Source organism: Amblyomma mixtum, chromosome 1 (genome assembly GCF_055824585.1).
Source record: "Amblyomma mixtum isolate Tamu chromosome 1, ASM5582458v1, whole genome shotgun sequence".
NCBI lineage: Eukaryota > Metazoa > Arthropoda > Arachnida > Ixodida > Ixodidae > Amblyomma > Amblyomma mixtum.
This window is the reverse complement of record NC_143012.1, coordinates 303,055,050-303,076,304: the sequence shown is the minus strand read 5'-3', so window position 1 is coordinate 303,076,304 and position 21,255 is coordinate 303,055,050. Positions and strand designations below refer to the sequence as shown.

The following is a 21,255-nucleotide window of genomic DNA, read 5'->3' as shown; positions in this document are numbered from 1 at the left end:
TGCTCACTGACGTACTGGGGCGTTTTAAAGCGTTTTGCTCATTTTTACCCCTGCTGCTCCAGGCACTTTGGTACAAAAGATAAGAATGGTGCTCATTTATTGGGCTGTGTGTGCTGTAACAAACTAACGAAGCTCGAACGAGACGCGTCTGATAATGAAGGGAAACCAAGAATGATTTTGGGTGACGGGAGTAAATAGCAAAATGATTTGCGGTATGCAATAACGTAGTTATTTGCACAAAACGAACAGCTCATTTGTCATTTTCATTTTGTGGTAGCGTGCCATATGGTCTAGCCCCAAAAATCTGGGCACACGCTTCTAGAAAGTTTGGCTGCCAGCAGCGTGGCGCCGGGCGCTCAAAACCACCGCGGAAATTTCGAATGCTAGGTACATTCCATTAATTTTTTATGGGCGTCGGAAATAGTTGTGTGAGTGAAGGAAGCATTTTATACTTGAGATTTTAGCGCAAGGAGGAAGCGCCGGCATTGATAATCACTATAATTGAGCAGAATCTCTAGGGGCTCTCTGAATTTCTCAAAATTACAAGTTACGCCATTGAGTTGAGCGATGTTCCCTACTAGCGATTAACAGACGACGCTAGTTGATGAATGTTCAGGAAAGCTGCGCATGATTAAAATATACAATATCCACACTTCTAACGTAGGAATCGAAAACTTCCTAATAACTGAGAGTACGCGTCTGATGGGCTTTCATGTCGTTTTCTTTTGCTTATTGTTCTGCATTTAAATTATATATATATTTTCCTTTTTTTTGCGCCTAATCGCTTTTTAATCGCACCGAACCACTCTTTTAGAACTTCTCCCGGATTTGGGCAGCGGGCGACCGGCATCTACGCCGCCAGTGCTATTATTCAAGCCACCTGCTAGACGCACACATGTGCACACATGTGCACAGACGCACACAATCGAGCACTGTGAGCGTTCATTAAAAACCATTCTGTAGGTTTTTTCTTTAATTTTCACCACATAGAAAAGTTTGTGCAACGACAAAAAAAACGTCTGCAATAATATCGTTATATATATTAAGAGAGTAATTTTAAGAACCCCCTAAACGCTGTCATAAGGGCTACAAAACGAAGCCAGCTTCCACATAAACTTCGTAATTAAAGAAAAGCTTGTCCTGGCCCGGGTTTCGAGCCCGGGATTACCTCCTCACCATATCAACCTCTCTATCAATTGAGCTAAGAAAGTTATGGCAGGAAAGATATGGCAGGGTGAGAGCGACTTAATCAACAATTCGCTGATACTTTGTACCCAATTTAAGGTGTGCTCTATTCCTTTTTAAAAACGTTTCAATACATCTGTGTGCATTGTCTTCTTTCTGTCATTTTTTTCATCTTGATTTAGCACTGCTCTCACTAGAAGCAGGAATTAGCCAATATCATGCTACCCAAGCTCTGGGGTAGGTTTCCATCACTAAAAATACGGAACACGAAAGGTTCGCAACGGAAACACACACACTCTTTAAAACATGCCAAGTTCTAATAGTTACGAAAATTTTGACCGAGGTTTCAGTCTCCTCCATTTCCCAACTTCAAGATCTCCTTTGCCGCATTTCAAAGCCTCGTTCCATTGCTAAGTGCATCAAGCATAGAGTTTCTTACTATTACCTAGAGGGAAAGCTGGCAGCCCGTCTATGGGAGATTGCATGGAGATCCCTCGAGACCACTTCAGCCACCATGGGCGCTCAAAGCATCATGGGGCGGTGAGCTACCGACGGCAGAACTTCAACTTTGGCCAAAAATAATGCAAAAACAAACGCTATTCGATAATCAAGAATGTCCTAACGTTCAATATCCTGCCTGTAAATTGCAACAAACGAGCAGAAAAGCATTTAAGTGCAAAGTTCGCCCAACATAAGTCATGGCTAGCTCTCCTATTGGCCAAGTAATGAACACTACAAAAACTGATATTTCGTAATTAACAGGCGCACTTTTAAAAGTAAATATGTTTTCAAAAAAAAATGTTGTTGCTTAAACACTATAATAGGTTTTTAATGGCATTTCAGAAAAGTTAAACCTTTTATTAGCGTCGTGTGTCGTCGCGTTTTCACTACTATGGGTTTTGCACACTGCGTTCGCGCGAAAGTCGTCTGCGCACACACGAACAGCGTTTTCGGAATGAAACGTCTTAGTAGTGCCACTCCATGTTCCCGAAAAAGTACGACTGTGCCGCAACAAGTAGCTCACCGCCCCATGATGCTTTGAGCGTCCATGGTGGCTGAAGTGCAGCGCCGCCAGCTTTCCCTCTAGGTAATAGTAAGAAATTCTATGGCACCAAGTTACTATGTTTTGCGGAGAGAATATGCCTCCGTTGCCAAGGGTAACAGAGGCATATTTTGTATATTTAGTGATCGAAATCTACCCGGAACTTCTCTGTCCCTAAAAGAGAATGGGCTAGAGGACAGGTTACTCCATTTTTTCTCCCATATAGCCTAATTTGTGTTAGGAGTGCAATGTGTGCAACAAGTCTCATTTCAGCCCCTAACTATGAGATCTCTCCACGGAGGTATTTTGCTAGTTTTGCATCGCGTACACGCTGGATCAAGCTAATTCTCCTTATATGACACTTACAAGAAGCGGCCATGGCACGTCACGAACAGGCAGGCACCTCACCATTACATGCAGCGCATAAAACAAATTTTCCTTATTTCTTTCGTGCTAACCTGCACTACATCACTTCCAGTCCAGCGGTCTATGACAGTGCACAAATAATAGCGTATACAGCCTCCTTAGTTGGTCTTGATGACAGCACACGTGCTCCATTACAAGCATATTCTTTCTATACACGTGCAGCAGGGTAAGCGAGAGCCCACTCCCGTCTTGCACCTTCCTCGCAGCGGATAGTTTCTCCGGCAGCGAAACGTGCTTGCCCAGGATGTTTGCGGAGCCGCTTTCAAACAGAGCCTCCGGGCTCCATGTCAGCTGGCCGGTGCAGTGGAAGGACGCGCTTCGTTCCAAGCGAGATCTGCCTGTGAATAACAGAACCGAACTCATACGCCTGAGAAATAATTGCTCGTGCACGGAACGCTGCGTCGCTGTTGACGTGCTGTCAACAGTGCCGTGAGTGTCGGTAAACAGTGAGACGACTTAAAAAAGTATAGCCCGTTTATCACATCAGGCCTTGTAGGGAGGCTAGACATGCATCGGGTCTTCATGTGCACTCTTCATCCAGAGGGATAAAGAACATGGAAGAGAATAAGGGTGATAATTCTTTTCCTATCGCTTGTTTGGTGAAGCATATTACTGTCATGTACACTATGCCGCTATGAAAAGGTTGTGTCGTGCGCCTTGTTAGCGCAGAGACGACAAAGAAGAGAAGAATAACATTGCAGGCCCCATCAACGTCCGAAAGATTCTGCAGCACTTTTATGTAAGCCTTGCGAAGCGGACAAAGTGGAAGCTTGGGCAAGTTGGTTGAACATTATCAGGACAGCACAAAGACGCGGACGTGAAAAGAAGACACAGACAGATCCCTGTCCACGTCTTTTCACGTCCGCGTCTTTCCGCTGTCCCGACAATCATACAAAGCGACAGACGTGGATATTGTGTACTGTAAACATTGCTTTGGTTGCAGCTGAGGCACGTGGCGAGGTTCTTGCACCATGCGTTTGACTTTTCTCTTGTCAACCCTGCACAAATACACGCTTGCTCTGTCTTTAAGGTTGTTTAGAACGGGACTATTGAGAGTCGGGGTAGCTGTCTGCATATCAAACATTAATGTCATCTAGTATACTATATTTGCTCTCTTAATACTCAAAGCAAGTATAGTGTACTCCAAATAATGATCGACTACTGTTTTCTCCCGCGTTTCGGTCAGCGCGACTGCTTTTTATTGAGCACGCGGCCATGAGTCTCTTCAGCTTGCTCTGGATTTAAGATTATTTAGCACCGGGCTGTTGATAGTTTGAATAGTCGTCTGGACACCAAACATCAGTATGATCTGCAACATTGTATTTGCTGTCATAATGATGAAAGCGAGTACATTTGTCATAATGATGAAAGCGAGTACAAAGCGAGTAAAAGAATGATTGATGAGTCTTTTCTCCAACGTTCCGGTCACTGCAACTGCTTTTTTTTTTTAGCATACCGCTCTTAGTCTGTTCAGTGACCGAGCATTTTCTTCCGGCCTTTTGTACGTCAGGTCGAAGCAGAAACGAGCGCAGTGCCCCATAAGCACCCAAAAAAGTATACAAAAACAACATCTTCTATATCTTCTAGGATCCCATAGCTAACCTATTTGTGGAGATCTGCTTCTATTGGCCATCGATCTCCCTAGGCGAAGTCATAAATTCGAGAACCGATATTCGGCGCTGCATGCCAATCCGACGAATGGCCGTCGATCTATTGACACTGTCCAGGAGCTCGCTTCGTTCCTTCTATAGGGCGTCGTGCCGTTCTGTTTACCGGAATTGAAAATCGTTCGCATCGTTTATTTTTATTTTTCTCCAAAGTCGGTCTCAACACAATGCTTCTTCGAACGAGATAAATGCGCCCCACGACTAGCGGGGGCGGCATAACTGTCAGCAGCGCTCAAAAAACATCCCTTCGAAACGACAGTCGCGTTCCGAAAGTGCGAAAAGCAAAGTTCAGACGTCAAAAGGCTTAGGCATGGCGTAGGTGGCACGCGTATCGAAAGGAAAAAGTATGAAAATTTAAAATACTCAAACCTAGAGCATTTTAAATTAAAAACAGAGAAGCAGAACCTATAAAAGAAATCTACAGGAGTAGGTGACGTATCGATTCGCGCTAGCAGCCGTCAGCTCACCGCGCAAGCCGCTATCCCTGACAGAACCGGGAGACACAAAGGGATTCGCCGGTATACTGCAGTGCTTTCAAACTAATCCGTGAAATACAGAGTCCGAACGCGGTGAAATGAATATTGCATTCTTCCCTTGCCTCTGCTGCGCGGCTCTGTCTCGGCCAGGCGTGGCACACGAAGAAAACCGTTGCGCTTTCCGCTTGAATGCGTTCATGCGGATTGTCGCAATCCCGATTGCCTTTGTGCGCAATGCGGTCCCTCGTGGAAATGGAATTGGTGCTTCGACGAGCCCTATAATTATTCGCGCGAGTTCCCTTACGCTGCGGCATTGTCAGAACATAAAGGAAACGCGTCTGGCGACACGGTCGCATTGCAGCTAACGTCCTCTTGTGTTCTATGCGCTTGAAAATATTGAAATCTTCGAATGTAAGCGAATAGCGATCAACCTATGCGGATATAATTGTAAATATTTACTCACTTACTTAGCAACTCGCTTCGTTCTCATCGGGCTCACTAAAGCAACATGTGGGTATGTTTCGTTGCAGACACGGCGTAGGCGCTAATTATTTCGTGTTGGCAATCTAGCAAAAAAAAAGCAAAAAGAAACAAAGAGGATGAACAAAAAAAAACTCATATTACAAGAGGAATTTTTTTATGTTTTCCTCTGAAGCTGCAGTGGATGGGAATGTGAACACGTGTTCCTAACTCACGGAAATACTTTCTGGGTACAATCAAATTATCGGGCTCTGTTTCCACGCTATTATTCCAGCAAGCAAACATCCTTACTCTCTTTGCATCGTGCATCCAGTCTCCATAAAAAAAAAATTGTTTCGCGGGGATGCGATTCATATAAGTGCAGACACGTGCATACATTCTCCAGGAAAAAAATAATACTTTCGTGGGGATGCGATGCATATAAGTACAAACACGTGCGTCCAACGCATGCCTAAATGATGTTTACGCATTTGGGCAAAGACAATTAAGACTGTACGTGCTCGTTAAAGGCACATGAAGTATATTTTTCCTTCACTTTTCGCAGCAATTTTTTTGCCCACTCCTGAGGCACAGTATGACACGAAACTGTAAACTGTGGTATGTACACTATTAAACCAGGCGTACTTGCAATTTTTATATAGATTTATTTCTCACTGTGCCCAGAAAAGTAAAGGATGGAGAAAAAGAAAAGAAGGGAGGAGGGGGGGGGGGGGGGTTGAGAACTACGATGCCGCAGCTATTTCTCTGTTTTGCTTCCTATTCCGCTGTTTTTGCAGCCGTTTCTGTAAGCCTGCCTCATACTTGCACCCGCATCAATATACCGGGTGTTTCAGCAAACACTTGAAAAAATTTTCATAGATAGGCTATTTGGAGAAAAAATGTGGATTTTGCTGCCCAGTATTACCAGTGTTGGCGGACACTAGAAAACTGGTGAATCGTCTTAAGTAGTAAGCTAGTTAACAATAATTAACTTCTTAACTGGCAGACTTAGGCGCCTAGTTACAGTTAGTGACGTGTAGCCGGTCTTTAGTAATAGCCATGTCAGTTTTTAGAAATTATAAAACACGATTTCTGTTGGCGCTGTGGCTCGACAAAATTTGGCTTTTTCGATTAGTTACGTGCACTGGAAGGGTTGCTTTGCAAGCATGCTTTCGAAAGCGCATGTATCTTCGCACGATGCAGCCAGATTTGCTCGAGTCGCAGCGGCGAGGGTAATCACGTGTTCGAAGTTCTAAAAACTGATATGGCTATCACTAACGACCGGCTTCAAATCTATTTGCAACTAGGAGCTTAATTGTATAAATTGAAAAGTTAACTATTAAAAATTAGTCAACTAGCTTACTACTTATGACAATACACCGCTTTTCTGGTGTCCGCCAACACTGGTAACACTCTGCAACAAAAGCCATATTTTTGCCCCAAAACGCCTAGGTAAAAAAATTTTTGAAAGTGTTCGCTGAAACACCCGGTATGTTAGAACAGACTGTGCAAAAAACTAGACCGGCTGACTGTAGTGCTTTCTTCTGATCTTCCTCGTTTGTAGCGAACGACAAAAATTACTGTAAATGCAACTCACTGAAGAGGAGACGAGCTTACTACTTATGACAATACACCGTTTTTCTGGTGTCCGCCAACACTGGTAACACTCTGCAACAAAAGCCATATTTTTGCCCCAAAAAGCCTAGGTACAAAAATTTTTGAAAGTGTTCGCTGAAACAGCCGGTATGTTAGAACAGACTGTGCAAAAAACTAGACCGGCTGACTGTAGTGCTTTCTTCTGATCTTCCTCGTTTGTAGCGAACGACAAAAATTACTGTAAATGCAACTCACTGAAGAGGAGACGAGCTTACTACTTATGACAATACACCGTTTTTCTGGTGTCCGCCAACACTGGTAACACTCTGCCGCAAAAGCCATATTTTTGCCCCAAAAAGCCTAGGTACAAAAATTTTTGAAAGTGTTCGCTGAAACAGCCGGTATGTTAGAACAGACTGTGCAAAAAACTAGACCGGCTGACTGTAGTGCTTTCTTTTGATCTTCCTCGTTTGTAGCGAACGACAAAAATTACTGTAAATGCAACTCACTGAAGAGGAGACGAGCTTACTACTTATGACAATACACCGTTTTTCTGGTGTCCGCCAACACTGGTAACACTCTGCAACAAAAGCCATATTTTTGCCCCAAAAAGCCTAGGTACAAAACTTTTTGAAAGTGTTCGCTGAAACAGCCGGTATGTTAGAACAGACTGTGCAAAAAACTAGACCGGCTGACTGTAGTGCTTTCTTCTGATCTTCCTCGTTTGTAGCGAACGACAAAAATTACTGTTAATGCAACTCACTGAAGAGGAGACGAGCTTACTACTTATGACAATACACCGTTTTTCTGGTGTCCGCCAACACTGGTAACACTCTGCTACAAAAGCCATATTTTTGCCCCAAAAAGCCTAGGTACAAAAATTTTTGAAAGTGTTCGCTGAAACAGCCGGTATGTTAGAACAGACTGTGCAAAAAACTAGACCGGCTGACTGTAGTGCTTTCTTCTGATCTTCCTCGTTTGTAGCGAACGACAAAAATTACTGTAAATGCAACTCACTGAAGAGGAGACGAGCTTACTACTTATGACAATACAACGTTTTTCTGGTGTCCGCCAACACTGGTAACACTCTGCAACAAAAGCCATATTTTTGCCCCAAAAAGCCTAGGTACAAAAATTTTTGAAAGTGTTCGCTGAAACAGCCGGTATGTTAGAACAGACTGTGCAAAAAACTAGACCGGCTGACTGTAGTGCTTTCTTCTGATCTTCCTCGTTTGTAGCGAACGACAAAAATTACTGTAAATGCAACTCACTGAAGAGGAGACGAGCTTACTACTTATGACAATACACCGTTTTTCTGGTGTCCGCCAACACTGGTAACACTCTGCAACAAAAGCCATATTTTTGCCCCAAGAAGCCTAGGTACAAAAATTTTTGAGTGTTCGCTGAAACAGCCGGTATGTTAGAACAGACTGTGCAAAAAACTAGACCGGCTGACTGTAGTGCTTTCTTCTGATCTTCCTCGTTTGTAGCGAACGACAAAAATTACTGTAAATGCAACTCACTGAAGAGGAGACGAGCTTACTACTTATGACAATACACCGTTTTTCTGGTGTCCGCCAACACTGGTAACACTCTGCAACAAAAGCCATATTTTTGCCCCAAGAAGCCTAGGTACAAAAATTTTTGAAAGTGTTCGCTGAAACAGCCGGTATGTTAGAACAGACTGTGCAAAAAACTAGACCGGCTGACTGTAGTGCTTTCTTCTGATCTTCCTCGTTTGTAGCGAACGACAAAAATTACTGTAAATGCAACTCACTGAAGAGGAGACGAGCTTACTACTTATGACAATACACCGTTTTTCTGGTGTCCGCCAACACTGGTAACACTCTGCAACAAAAGCCATATTTTTGCCCCAAGAAGCCTAGGTACAAAAATTTTTGAAAGTGTTCGCTGAAACAGCCGGTATGTTAGAACAGACTGTGCAAAAAACTAGACCGGCTGACTGTAGTGCTTTCTTCTGATTTTTCTCGTTTGTAGCGAACGACAAAAATTACTGTAAATGCAACTCACTGAAGAGGAGACGAGCTTACTACTTATGACAATACACCGTTTTTCTGGTGTCCGCCAACACTGGTAACACTCTGCAACAAAAGCCATATTTTTGCCCCAAAAAGCCTAGGTACAAAAATTTTTGAAAGTGTTCGCTGAAACAGCCGATATGTTAGAACAGAGTGTGCAAAAAACTAGACCCGCTGACTGTAGTGCTTTCTTCTGATCTTCCTCGTTTGTAGCGAACGACAAAAATTACTGTAAATGCAACTCACTGAAGAGGAGACGAGCTTACTACTTATGACAATACACCGTTTTTCTGGTGTCCGCCAACACTGGTAACACTCTGCAACAAAAGCCATATTTTTGCCCCAAGAAGCGTAGGTACAAAAATTTTTGAAAGTGTTCGCTGAAACAGCCGGTATGTTAGAACAGACTGTGCAAAAAACTAGACCGGCTGACTGTAGTGCTTTCTTCTGATCTTCCTCGTTTGTAGCGAACGACAAAAATTACCTTAAATGCAACTCACTGAAGAGGAGACGAGCTTACTACTTATGACAATACACCGTTTTTCTGGTGTCCGCCAACACTGGTAACACTCTGCAACAAAAGCCATATTTTTGCCCCAAGAAGCCTAGGTACAAAAATTTTTGAAAGTGTTCGCTGAAACAGCCGGTATGTTAGAACAGACTGTGCAAAAAACTAGACCGGCTGACTGTAGTGCTTTCTTCTGATCTTCCTCGTTTGTAGCGAACGACAAAAATTACTGTAAATGCAACTCACTGAAGAGGAGACGAGCTTACTACTTATGACAATACACCGTTTTTCTGGTGTCCGCCAACACTAGTAACACTCTGCAACAAAAGCCATATTTTTGCCCCAAGAAGCCTAGGTACAAAAATTTTTGAAAGTGTTCGCTGAAACAGCCGGTATGTTAGAACAGACTGTGCAAAAAACTAGACCGGCTGACTGTAGTGCTTTCTTCTGATCTTCCTCGTTTGTAGCGAACGACAAAAATTACTGTAAATGCAACTCACTGAAGAGGAGACGAGCTTACTACTTATGACAATACACCGTTTTTCTGGTGTCCGCCAACACTGGTAACACTCTGTCGCAAAAGCCATATTTTTGCCCCAAAAAGCCTAGGTACAAAAATTTTTGAAAGTGTTCGCTGAAACAGCCGGTATGTTAGAACAGACTGTGCAAAAAACTAGACCGGCTGACTGTAGTGCTTTCTTCTGATCTTCCTTGTTTGTAGCGAACGACAAAAATTACTGTAAATGCAACTCACTGAAGAGGAGACGAGCTTACTACTTATGACAATACACCGTTTTTCTGGTGTCCGCCAGCACTGGTAACACTCTGCAACAAAAGCCATATTTTTGCCCCAAGAAGCCTAGGTACAAAAATTTTTGAAAGTGTTCGCTGGAACAGCCGGTATGTTAGAACAGACTGTGCAAAAAACTATACCGGCTGACTGTAGTGCTTTCTTCTGATCTTCCTCGTTTGTAGCGAACGACAAAAATTACTGTAAATGCAACTCACTGAAGAGGAGACGAGCTTACTACTTATGACAATACACCGTTTTTCTGGTGTCCGCCAACACTGGTAACACTCTGCAACAAAAGCCATATTTTTGCCCCAAAAAGCCTAGGTACAAAAATTTTTGAAAGTGTTCGCTGAAACAGCCGGTATGTTAGAACAGACTGTGCAAAAAACTAGACCGGCTGACTGTAGTGCTTTCTTCTGATCTTCCTCGTTTGTAGCGAACGACAAAAATTACTGTAAATGCAACTAACTGAAGAGGAGACGAGCTTACTACTTATGACAATACACCGTTTTTCTGGTGTCCGCCAACGCTGGTAACACTCTGCAACAAAAGCCATATTTTTGCCCCAAGAAGCCTAGGTACAAAAATTTTTGAAAGTGTTCGCTGAAACAGCCGGTATGTTAGAACAGACTGTGCAAAAAACTAGACCGGCTGACTGTAGTGCTTTCTTCTGATCTTCCTCGTTTGTAGCGAACGACAAAAATTACTGTAAATGCAACTCACTGAAGAGGAGACGAGCTTACTACTTATGACAATACACCGTTTTTCTGGTGTCCGCCAACACTGGTAACACTCTGCAACAAAAGCCATATTTTTTCCCCAAGAAGCCTAGGTACAAAAATTTTTGAAAGTGTTCGCTGAAACAGCCGGTATGTTAGAACAGACTGTGCAAAAAACTAGACCGGCTGACTGTAGTGCTTTCTTCTGATCTTCCTCGTTTGTAGCGAACGACAAAAATTACTGTAAATGCAACTCACTAAAGAGGAGACGAGCTTACTACTTATGACAATACACCGTTTTTCTGGTGTCCGCCAACACTGGTAACACTCTGCAACAAAAGCCATATTTTTGCCCCAAGAAGCCTAGGTACAAAAATTTTTGAAAGTGTTCGCTGAAACAGCCGGTATGTTAGAACAGACTGTGCAAAAAACTAGACCGGCTGACTGTAGTGCTTTCTTCTGATCTTCCTCGTTTGTAGCGAACGACAAAAATTACTGTAAATGCAACTCACTGAAGAGGAGACGAGCTTACTACTTATGACAATACACCGTTTTTCTGGTGTCCGCCAACACTGGTAACACTCTGCAACAAAAGCCATATTTTTGCCCCAAAAAGCCTAGGTACAAAAATTTTTGAAAGTGTTCGCTGAAACAGCCGGTATGTTAGAACAGACTGTGCAAAAAACTAGACCGGCTGACTGTAGTGCTTTCTTCTGATCTTCCTCGTTTGTAGCGAACGACAAAAATTACTGTAAATGCAACTCACTGAAGAGGAGACGAGCTTACTACTTATGACAATACACCGTTTTTCTGGTGTCCGCCAACACTGGTAACACTCTGCAACAAAAGCCATATTTTTGCCCCAAGAAGCCTAGGTACAAAAATTTTTGAAAGTGTTCGCTGAAACAGCCGGTATGTTAGAACAGACTGTGCAAAAAACTAGACCGGCTGACTGTAGTGCTTTCTTCTGATCTTCCTCGTTTGTAGCGAACGACAAAAATTACTGTAAATGCAACTCACTGAAGAGGAGACGAGCTTACTACTTATGACAATACACCGTTTTTCTGGTGTCCGCCAACACTGGTAACACTCTGCAACAAAAGCCATATTTTTGCCCCAAAAAGCCTAGGTACAAAAATTTTTGAAAGTGTTCGCTGAAACAGCCGGTATGTTAGAACAGACTGTGCAAAAAACTAGACCGGCTGACTGTAGTGCTTTCTTCTGATCTTCCTCGTTTGTAGCGAACGACAAAAATTACTGTAAATGCAACTCACTGAAGAGGAGACGAGCTTACTACTTATGACAATACACCGTTTTTCTGGTGTCCGCCAACACTGGTAACACTCTGCAACAAAAGCCATATTTTTGCCCCAAAAAGCCTAGGTACAAAAATTTTTGAAAGTGTTCGCTGAAACAGCCGGTATGTTAGAACAGACTGTGCAAAAAACTAGACCGGCTGGCTGTAGTGCTTTCTTCTGATCTTTCTCGTTTGTAGCGAACGACAAAAATTACTGTAAATGCAACTCACTGAAGAGGAGACGAGCTTACTACTTATGACAATACACCGTTTTTCTGGTGTCCGCCAACACTGGTAACACTCTGCAACAAAAGCCATATTTTTGCCCCAAAAAGCCTAGGTACAAAAATTTTTGAAAGTGTTCGCTGAAACAGCCGGTATGTTAGAACAGACTGTGCAAAAAACTAGACCGGCTGACTGTAGTGCTTTCTTCTGATCTTCCTCGTTTGTAGGGAACGACAAAAATTACTGTAAATGCAACTCACTGAAGAGGAGACGAGCTTACTACTTATGACAATACACCGTTTTTCTGGTGTCCGCCAACACTGGTAACACTCTGCAACAAAAGCCATATTTTTGCCCCAAGAAGCGTAGGTACAAAAATTTTTGAAAGTGTTCGCTGAAACAGCCGGTATGTTAGAACAGACTGTGCAAAAAACTAGACCGGCTGACTGTAGTGCTTTCTTCTGATCTTCCTCGTTTGTAGCGAACGACAAAAATTACTGTAAATGCAACTCACTGAAGAGGAGACGAGCTTACTACTTATGACAATACACCGTTTTTCTGGTGTCCACCAACACTGGTAACACTCTGCAACAAAAGCCATATTTTTGCCCCAAGAAGCCTAGGTACAAAAATTTTTGAAAGTGTTCGCTGAAACAGCCGGTATGTTAGAACAGACTGTGCAAAAAACTAGACCGGCTGACTGTAGTGCTTTCTTCTGATCTTCCTCGTTTGTAGCGAACGACAAAAATTACTGTAAATGCAACTCACTGAAGAGGAGACGAGCTTACTACTTATGACAATACACCGTTTTTCTGGTGTCCGCCAACACTGGTAACACTCTGCAACAAAAGCCATATTTTTGCCCCAAGAAGCCTAGGTACAAAAATTTTTGAAAGTGTTCGCTGAAACAGCCGGTATGTTAGAACAGACTGTGCAAAAAACTAGACCGGCTGACTGTAGTGCTTTCTTCTGATCTTCCTCGTTTGTAGCGAACGACAAAAATTACTGTAAATGCAACTCACTGAAGAGGAGACGAGCTTACTACTTATGACAATACACCGTTTTTCTGGTGTCCGCCAACACTGGTAACACTCTGCAACAAAAGCCATATTTTTGCCCCAAGAAGCGTAGGTACAAAAATTTTTGAAAGTGTTCGCTGAAACAGCCGGTATGTTAGAACAGACTGTGCAAAAAACTAGACCGGCTGACTGTAGTGCTTTCTTCTGATCTTCCTCGTTTGTAGCGAACGACAAAAATTACTGTAAATGCAACTCACTGAAGAGGAGACGAGCTTACTACTTATGATAATACACCGTTTTTCTGGTGTCCGCCAACACTGGTAACACTCTGCAACAAAAGCCATATTTTTGCCCCAAGAAGCCTAGGTACAAAAATTTTTGAAAGTGTTCGCTGAAACAGCCGGTATGTTAGAACAGACTGTGCAAAAAACTAGACCGGCTGACTGTAGTGCTTTCTTCTGATCTTCCTCGTTTGTAGCGAACGACAAAAATTACTGTAAATGCAACTCACTGAAGAGGAGACGAGCTTACTACTTATGACAATACACCGTTTTTCTGGTGTCCGCCAACACTGGTAACACTCTGCAACAAAAGCCATATTTTTGCCCCAAGAAGCCTAGGTACAAAAATTTTTGAAAGTGTTCGCTGAAACTGCCGGTATGTTAGAACAGACTGTGCAAAAAACTAGACCGGCTGACTGTAGTGCTTTCTTCTGATCTTCCTCGTTTGTAGCGAACGACAAAAATTACTGTAAATGCAACTCACTGAAGAGGAGACGAGCTTACTACTTATGACAATACACCGTTTTTCTGGTGTCCGCCAACACTGGTAACACTCTGCAACAAAAGCCATATTTTTGCCCCAAGAAGCCTAGGTACAAAAATTTTTGAAAGTGTTCGCTGAAACAGCCGGTATGTTAGAACAGACTGTGCAAAAAACTAGACCGGCTGACTGTAGTGCTTTCTTCTGATCTTCCTCGTTTGTAGCGAACGACAAAAATTACTCTAAATGCAACTCACTGAAGAGGAGACGAGGAGAGGAAAAGCGCTCGCCATGCCCTTGCCTATTTATTCTTTGTTGTCATTTTTGGCGATATTTTTGTTATTCACATAAGTTTGATGAACTCTGACCTTGCAGTCTGCCTCATTGTTGCTCTTGCTGACCCGTTATCTGCCATTTCAAATCACAGACCAGTGCGTGTCTGATTCATTCCCGGAACTGCAGAAATAGTAATTGCCTGACGAAATTCTCGTTACTATCCGTCTCACCACAGCCGTGCAGCGTTCTGTAATTGTAGATAACCTCAGCCAATGAGGGGATAGATTTAGGAAATTTAGGATAAACAATGCAAGACCACTTCCAGCCGCCGCGGTGATGCAGAGGTTATGGTGCTCTTCTGCTGATCCGAAGGAGCGGGTTCGATCCCGGCCACGGCAGTCGCATTTCAATGAAGGCGAAATACTAGAGGCCCATGTACTGTGTGATGTCAGTGCACATTTAAGTACCGCAGGTGGTCGAAATTTTCCGGAGCTCTCCACTACGGCGTCCGGCATAGCCTGAGTCGCTTTGGGACTTTAACCCCATAAGCGACTACGGGATTTGGCTGGAACCTTGGTTATTGCCCCATCTTTAACCCTGACCTCCCCTACCGCGCTCCCCAGGAAAGCGCGAAACATTCTGACTTGCAACCTTTTTTCTTTTGTGCATTTCGGGCTCAGAGTTCCTGCCTCGATCGCTGGCTTTTACAGCATGCCGTGACATTTGTGAGAAGAGAACGGTTTTGGCAAACGGCGTAGACGTTATCTTTGCAGCGCCATTCGGTGCTAGCGGGAACCAGAGAACGTAAAGCGCGTAGCCGCGGGCACTGCTTCACATCCGCGAATATGCGCACTGACACCCAAATAACTTGTAACCAACGCGTCTTAACTCTTTTCTTTGGTTGGAAGGCAAAGAGTGTTCGCAAGGGGAAATTGCCGACAAAGCTTTTACGAGTCAGGGTCGGACTCCAAAAAATAAGAACCTGTTCTTCCTCAAAAAAATATAGCAGCCCTAAAAATCTATGAAACGTTGAGAGCCTTTTAAAAGTTCTTTTCCGGAGATATTGTTGCCATCAAATGATATAACTTATTTGATTCTTTTCTGTTAGCATACAAGTATAATTTTAAGTGCAAGCATTAATGTGGAACGGTGCGGAGTTGAATGTCCGCCTTTATTCTATTGTCTACACATAGCTTCTAGATACAAAAGCTGACAACCCTCGCTAATGAGATTGAAACATTTTGTCAGTGACTCGCAACTTTTATTACTCGAAGTTTGCGATCAAACCTCAGGGCTGGTAAGAGCATTGACATGATAGTATGGTCCCAGCTCTGAATAACAGCATTAAAAAATGTTTCACGGGGTTAAATATGGGGTCCGTCCTCTCAGGTCGACAACCTGGCATTTGTAACGAATTTGGGAATGAATTTTTGCCATTGCCATCAAGGCTAATATTTCAGGCATTGCTTTTACGCAAGATCGAGTTTGATGAAAACCAAACAAAGCGTGCGTGGCATGAGTTTCTTTCCTTTCTTTAAATTCGCAGTTCATCGCACCGAGTCTGTCATAGCTGAAGAGGAAACCGCTGCTCTGTACAAAAAAAGGGGTCTTAAGTGCTTCAACATATGTATTTTCTTATTGGACTGGTCGTAGGAGCACAGTGCAAAAGCTATAATAACAATACTTTATCTTGCGCAACACTGAGAACAAACGAAAACTTGCTTAAGACGTCTGGGTACTTCAACGCTGCTTCACCGACGTGCCTGAAAAATGGAGAACGGAGAGGTTGTAAAAACGTTTTTGTGCAAGCATTCATTTCTAACACTTATCGCTTATGAGGGATCGCATAAAATGGGTTAGAGGCAGACAAACAAGCTGGAGTCGACTGTTCAACCCACCGTGAATTTTATAAATTCCCAGAAAATTTAAGATAAGTATTCTGCGCTGCGATGGGAACGATTGAATAACGATTCAATACCTCCTTGCTTACACATTGCCTGTTGAAGAGTTTGTCCCAGCGATATTTGACATGACACGAAAATGAGTCTATTCACAACTTCGTGGCGACTTGTAATACCCTGCTACAGCGCCTCTATAGCACATTTCTCTGCAATGCCTAATTGTATGTGCCTTAAGTGCCCACATTTAGAGTACGGAATTAAAACTGGGATGAATATTGACTGCATCGAAATCCGAAAATTTTCCTTTTGACGTGCACCGTTCGGGAACGCGGTGCAATAACGCAGCGCAGATGACAGATTTCGTCCTTCTCTACTATAGAGGTGCAAAATAAATTTATGGGACGCACTGCATGAACTGCTTTCGAGGAAGCATTGCAATAACACACATCTGAAGACAAAAGATCTCCCCTTCTGTTTTCGTATCTGAAACTACATTCTTAACAGTGGAGGGGTTATGATTAGCTCCTCACGTCTGGAATTATTCACTGTATAAAGTTCACAGCAACCAACAGTGTTTTTACTTTCCACTTTAGTCAGTATGGGTGGCCGGCAATCGAACTGGAGACATCACGCGCAACAGCAGTACGTCAAGAATTCTGAGCCCCCTTTCAATAGTTGTAAATTGCTTAGATCCGCTGTAGCGTTTTAAAGCGACAGCTTTAAGGATCCCGTTCAGAAGAAAATAAGGCAGCCGGCGCCTAGTCGCGAAACTCCGGATTTATCTAAAAAGGTTGACGCCATGTGTCTAGCGGCGGAATTGAAAAGAGATTAAACATTCACTTGAATTGTAATAACAGGGTCACAACGTTTCAAACGTCTTCACGACATGTAAGTAGATAAAGCAAATCAACTGCTTTGAAAATATAATCGGGGCAATTAGTGAAAAATCGAACCCCTGTCCCTTGGATTGCGAGTCATATGCGCTACACCTAGGCTACACAGGCACGTTGCACGGCTTGTTTAAAGCGGGGTTTTATATGTATGTCTCGTGGTCTTAAAAAATGCAGCAGCTTACGATTATATCCTAATGAGAACGTATATGATTGGGGAGGGACTAATTAATTAAAGGCAATTATTAAATGAGTAGCGAAGTGCATGTCGGTGAGGGGTGAGTGTACGCGAACGACTGTCTGCTTGTGTCCCGCGGCACTGGTTTTTAATATGATTAGTAGAACACGTGACCAGATCGTATGTAAATGAGATAGAGTTCAGTTGCTGACGAAACCCATTAATGCCTTTGCATCATACCCTTAAAGCCAGAGCTTAAGTGTCCCCCAAACCTTTTCTCTTGTTGCTTAAACACGCCCTTAAGGTAGCTCGGGGCGTATTCTGATTGTCGCGGTAAACGGCTTCCGGCATTGGCGGCAGCCCTTTTAAGTCCCTTTCTAGTTGTCTTCATGACGAGAAAGATGATTTAAGCTATCGTGTTTTAATATTTTCTTACTTGGAGATAAGTAAACCTTCCAATATGCAAAATGCCAGAATAAACTACTGCACAGTGTTACCCACGACTAGAGAAGTGACACCGCTACCTAAGTAATTTCGAGCAAAAAGCATCATTTTGGATACCTCGACAGCAGTTTTAACTCATAATCACCAAGCAGCCGCTCATTAAAGCCGTCCTTAAATTCCATACGAGTCCCACATCTGCGTCTGACTGTGTATGACATTTACGAATCCTCTCTTTAATATGTGTGCCGGTGAGTCTTCTTGCGCAGTTTATAGCTGGCTCTTCAAGCAGCGGAATAAAGTGCCTGCTATATACACACTGACAATCTCGCGCACGAACTGAGCCTGATCTCCGCTGCCTTCTTCGCTTCACGTTTCTACGCAGCCCTGAGTTCGTGTCGGCTGACCCCGATCAAGGAGGAGAGCCACGCCCGCGCCAACGGACCAGGAGACACCCTGCACCAGAGCTTGGGCGCCACCGGAAGCGGCGAGACGCTGTCGCACGTGTACCTCGTCTCGCCCAGGCCCAGCCCCGTCGAGAAGGATGAGGGAGAGGAGGAAGAGGAGGAGGAGGAAGAAGGGGAGGAGGACAGAGAAGCAGGAGAAGTCGAAGCAGAAGCTTCCCCCGCCACCGTCAACCACCAGCGGCGCGGCGCTGAGAGGCCGCTGCCCGTCACGGAGGTGGTCAGCGAGAGCGTCTACAAGTGGACCATCTGACGGTACGAGAGCGTTTCTCACGCTGTTCTTGGAGGATTAAAGGGGAAGGAGGAGAGAAGGGTTCGAAATTTTCGCTTTAAGTTTCGGCGCCAAAAGTTTTTATTGAAGTCACGTAGTTCCCTCCGCCTTCTTTTTCTGTAAATAAAAGCAAAAAAAAGAAATTGTGCATTAGCAGCCGATTTGCTCCATACGTCCCCCCCCCCCCCACCCAACCTCTCCCTCTATACTGCACGGCCCATTCCTAGGGTCGCCGACAGCCTAAATCTGCCCCTGACCGAACACGTAGGTGGGTGCTGCGTTGCCGCTATCTTAAGAAAACTAGAATATTCAATACCCACGGAAGATGGAGGTTACCATAAAAATATGTGGCTCGCATTTCCCTTCAAGCTCTCTATAAGTAACTTAAGAATGGGCTGAATTCTTATCGTTGCGTGGCATCGCATGATGGGTCACTGGTCTCGCTGCCTAAGGTACCAGGTTCGATTACCGCAAACACCAGGGGGCAACCGATTTTTGTAAAGCGTAGAATTGTGAGCTGACCGCATGCTAGGCTTTCATAGGGCATAAATGCTAGAAAAGGGTACCCGGGGGGGGGGGGGGGTCTTGTGCTACCCGGGCTGCCCCTCCTGAGCAACTTCTCGCGATCAGCCATTAATTTGGGGTTCGATCCCGGCGGCGGCGGTCGAATTTCGATAGAGGTGAAATTCTAGAGGCCCGTGTACTGTGCGATGCCAGGGCACGTTAAAGAAACCCAGATGGTCGAAATTTCCGGAACCCTTCACTACGGCGTCCCTCATAGCCTGAGTCGCTTTGGGACGTTAAACCCCATAAAGCAAACCAATTTAACTGTGATAACACCGCGAGGTCACCTGACCTAGGATGCCCACGTAGGCTGCTTCTCGGGGGTTTTTCGTTCACAACGCCGACCCTGGATTTTCTGCACAATAGGAGCCTGAACGCAGTCGCGTTAAAAGCCCTGATATTCTGTTGGTTTCAGCCGAGAAAACCATTATTAAGAGAACAGAATATGCTTTTTGGCTCACTCTGTGGCTCCGTCAGCGATACAGTCACTCGAAAACGCTGTCCTAATTGACGCGCTGTGACAATCCGACAAGGTTGAACAACAGTGGTTTGAAGCAAATGTGTTAGTAGGAGGAGCTTTCAATAAGTTCGGTGCCCAAGTATGATGCAAGTGGCTCAGGCCGTTGCGGCATTACATGCATGTTGCATCGTCCTTTTAGATAATAAGCGTGGATCGTCTGTCACAATCTCGCGCTCGGTCGTGTGTCACATCATTTTGAATGCTTCCAGGTAGAAGTAAGTGAAGTGGACGGGGCGTCACGCTTTTTGTCAAGAACCACGTTTTGACAAAATGAGAAATAGGAGCAACAAGCATTCATGCTTCAGTTCGTTAGTGCGCTACTCTGGGTACGAAACAACAACGGACGAAAGGAAGTGAAGCATGAAAAGCAACTGGGCCCTTAGTAGCTTTACTGAAGCATTCATACGCTTGTGGCGGATGGTACTAGGGCACTGCACCGTCCTATGCAGCCGTATGAATTTGACCCATAAGTTCTTATTGCGTAAACCACCATTGAGACAATGTGCTGCACGGTATAAGATGTGATTATGGCTAAAAGGCGTGTGAAGGTTATTCAGATACCTACATATTCGAGAACTAATTCTAGATTCGTGGAAATTCCCTGCAAAGGCTTTTGCGAATAACCATGGTTTGTTCGTACTGGGGCTTATTTTGGTTGCTGTCACAATAGGGTTATCATAATGACCATCAACGATAGTTGCTTTTATGAGCATTTGGGGCTATAAATGGTTCGTATATCTGCCATTAAAACTTCGAGCGCGAACAAGAGAACAAGGCCTCAAGGCACAAATTCTCCCGGTCCACAAAGTTTAAGACAGCGTTTCCGGGAGATGTCGTGTCAGTGTTTTTTTCTTCGTTTTATCTTTTTCAGGAGAGAGGAGGGGGAGGGGGGGTGGCTACGGGTTCTGACTAATCACAAATATCCAAAACTATGACAGCAGGCGCCTATTATGTCCAAGCGCTGATTCAGTTGCACGAAGTCAAGAAAAAATGCCGAGAAAAATTCCTACCAGTACTTTGCTACTTTGCGACGGAATTCAAGCCCTTACGTCCCACGTTGCACAAGATGCTCACCTGGAGTGTGCATTTGATGTTGACAACCCGTTTGCCTATTCTCTGTGCATTGCCCTCAGTAACCTTGTGGTTCAACGCTTGAAGCAACTCGTTCTAAGACACGGTTTTCTCCGTGAAAAAGAGCTCGAAAACCCCAGGCGAATACTTGTCAAGAGGGGGCATATGTTTTTCTCTTCGGCAGTCCAGACATTTGGAGAGGAATATGAGTAGCTCGTTACTGGTGAGGGTAGATGTGGCTAGGTTGAATGTAATTTGGCTTGTTCCTGCGTTAGGCATAAAACGTATTGAACTCCCCTTGTAGATTCAGGGACACAAGAATAGCAGCCGTGGCGTCTGACCTGATCTTGATTCAACCGTAAAGCCTTGAGTTCCATAAGCCCAGGAAGAGGGACAATGTACGGTGCGTGACTTGCACAGAACACATTTCGCAATGTGCGCTTGCTCTCGGCCGCCACACATAGGC

The 21,255-nt window shown here is 44.0% G+C and overlaps 1 protein-coding gene across 2 annotated transcripts in view; it reads left to right on the top strand.

The window, feature by feature from the left end:
• LOC149372236 (uncharacterized) overlaps positions 1 to 21,255 on the top strand; it is a 223,121-nt gene that overhangs the window by 184,982 nt on the left and 16,884 nt on the right. For both annotated transcript variants that reach the window (XM_089586010.1, XM_089586007.1), the window contains exon 8: positions 18,285 to 18,618. In XM_089586010.1, coding sequence (XP_089442136.1) covers positions 18,285 to 18,616 — 332 coding nt within the window. In that variant the 3' untranslated portion in view covers positions 18,617 to 18,618. The remainder of the gene's footprint in view (positions 1 to 18,284; positions 18,619 to 21,255) is intronic.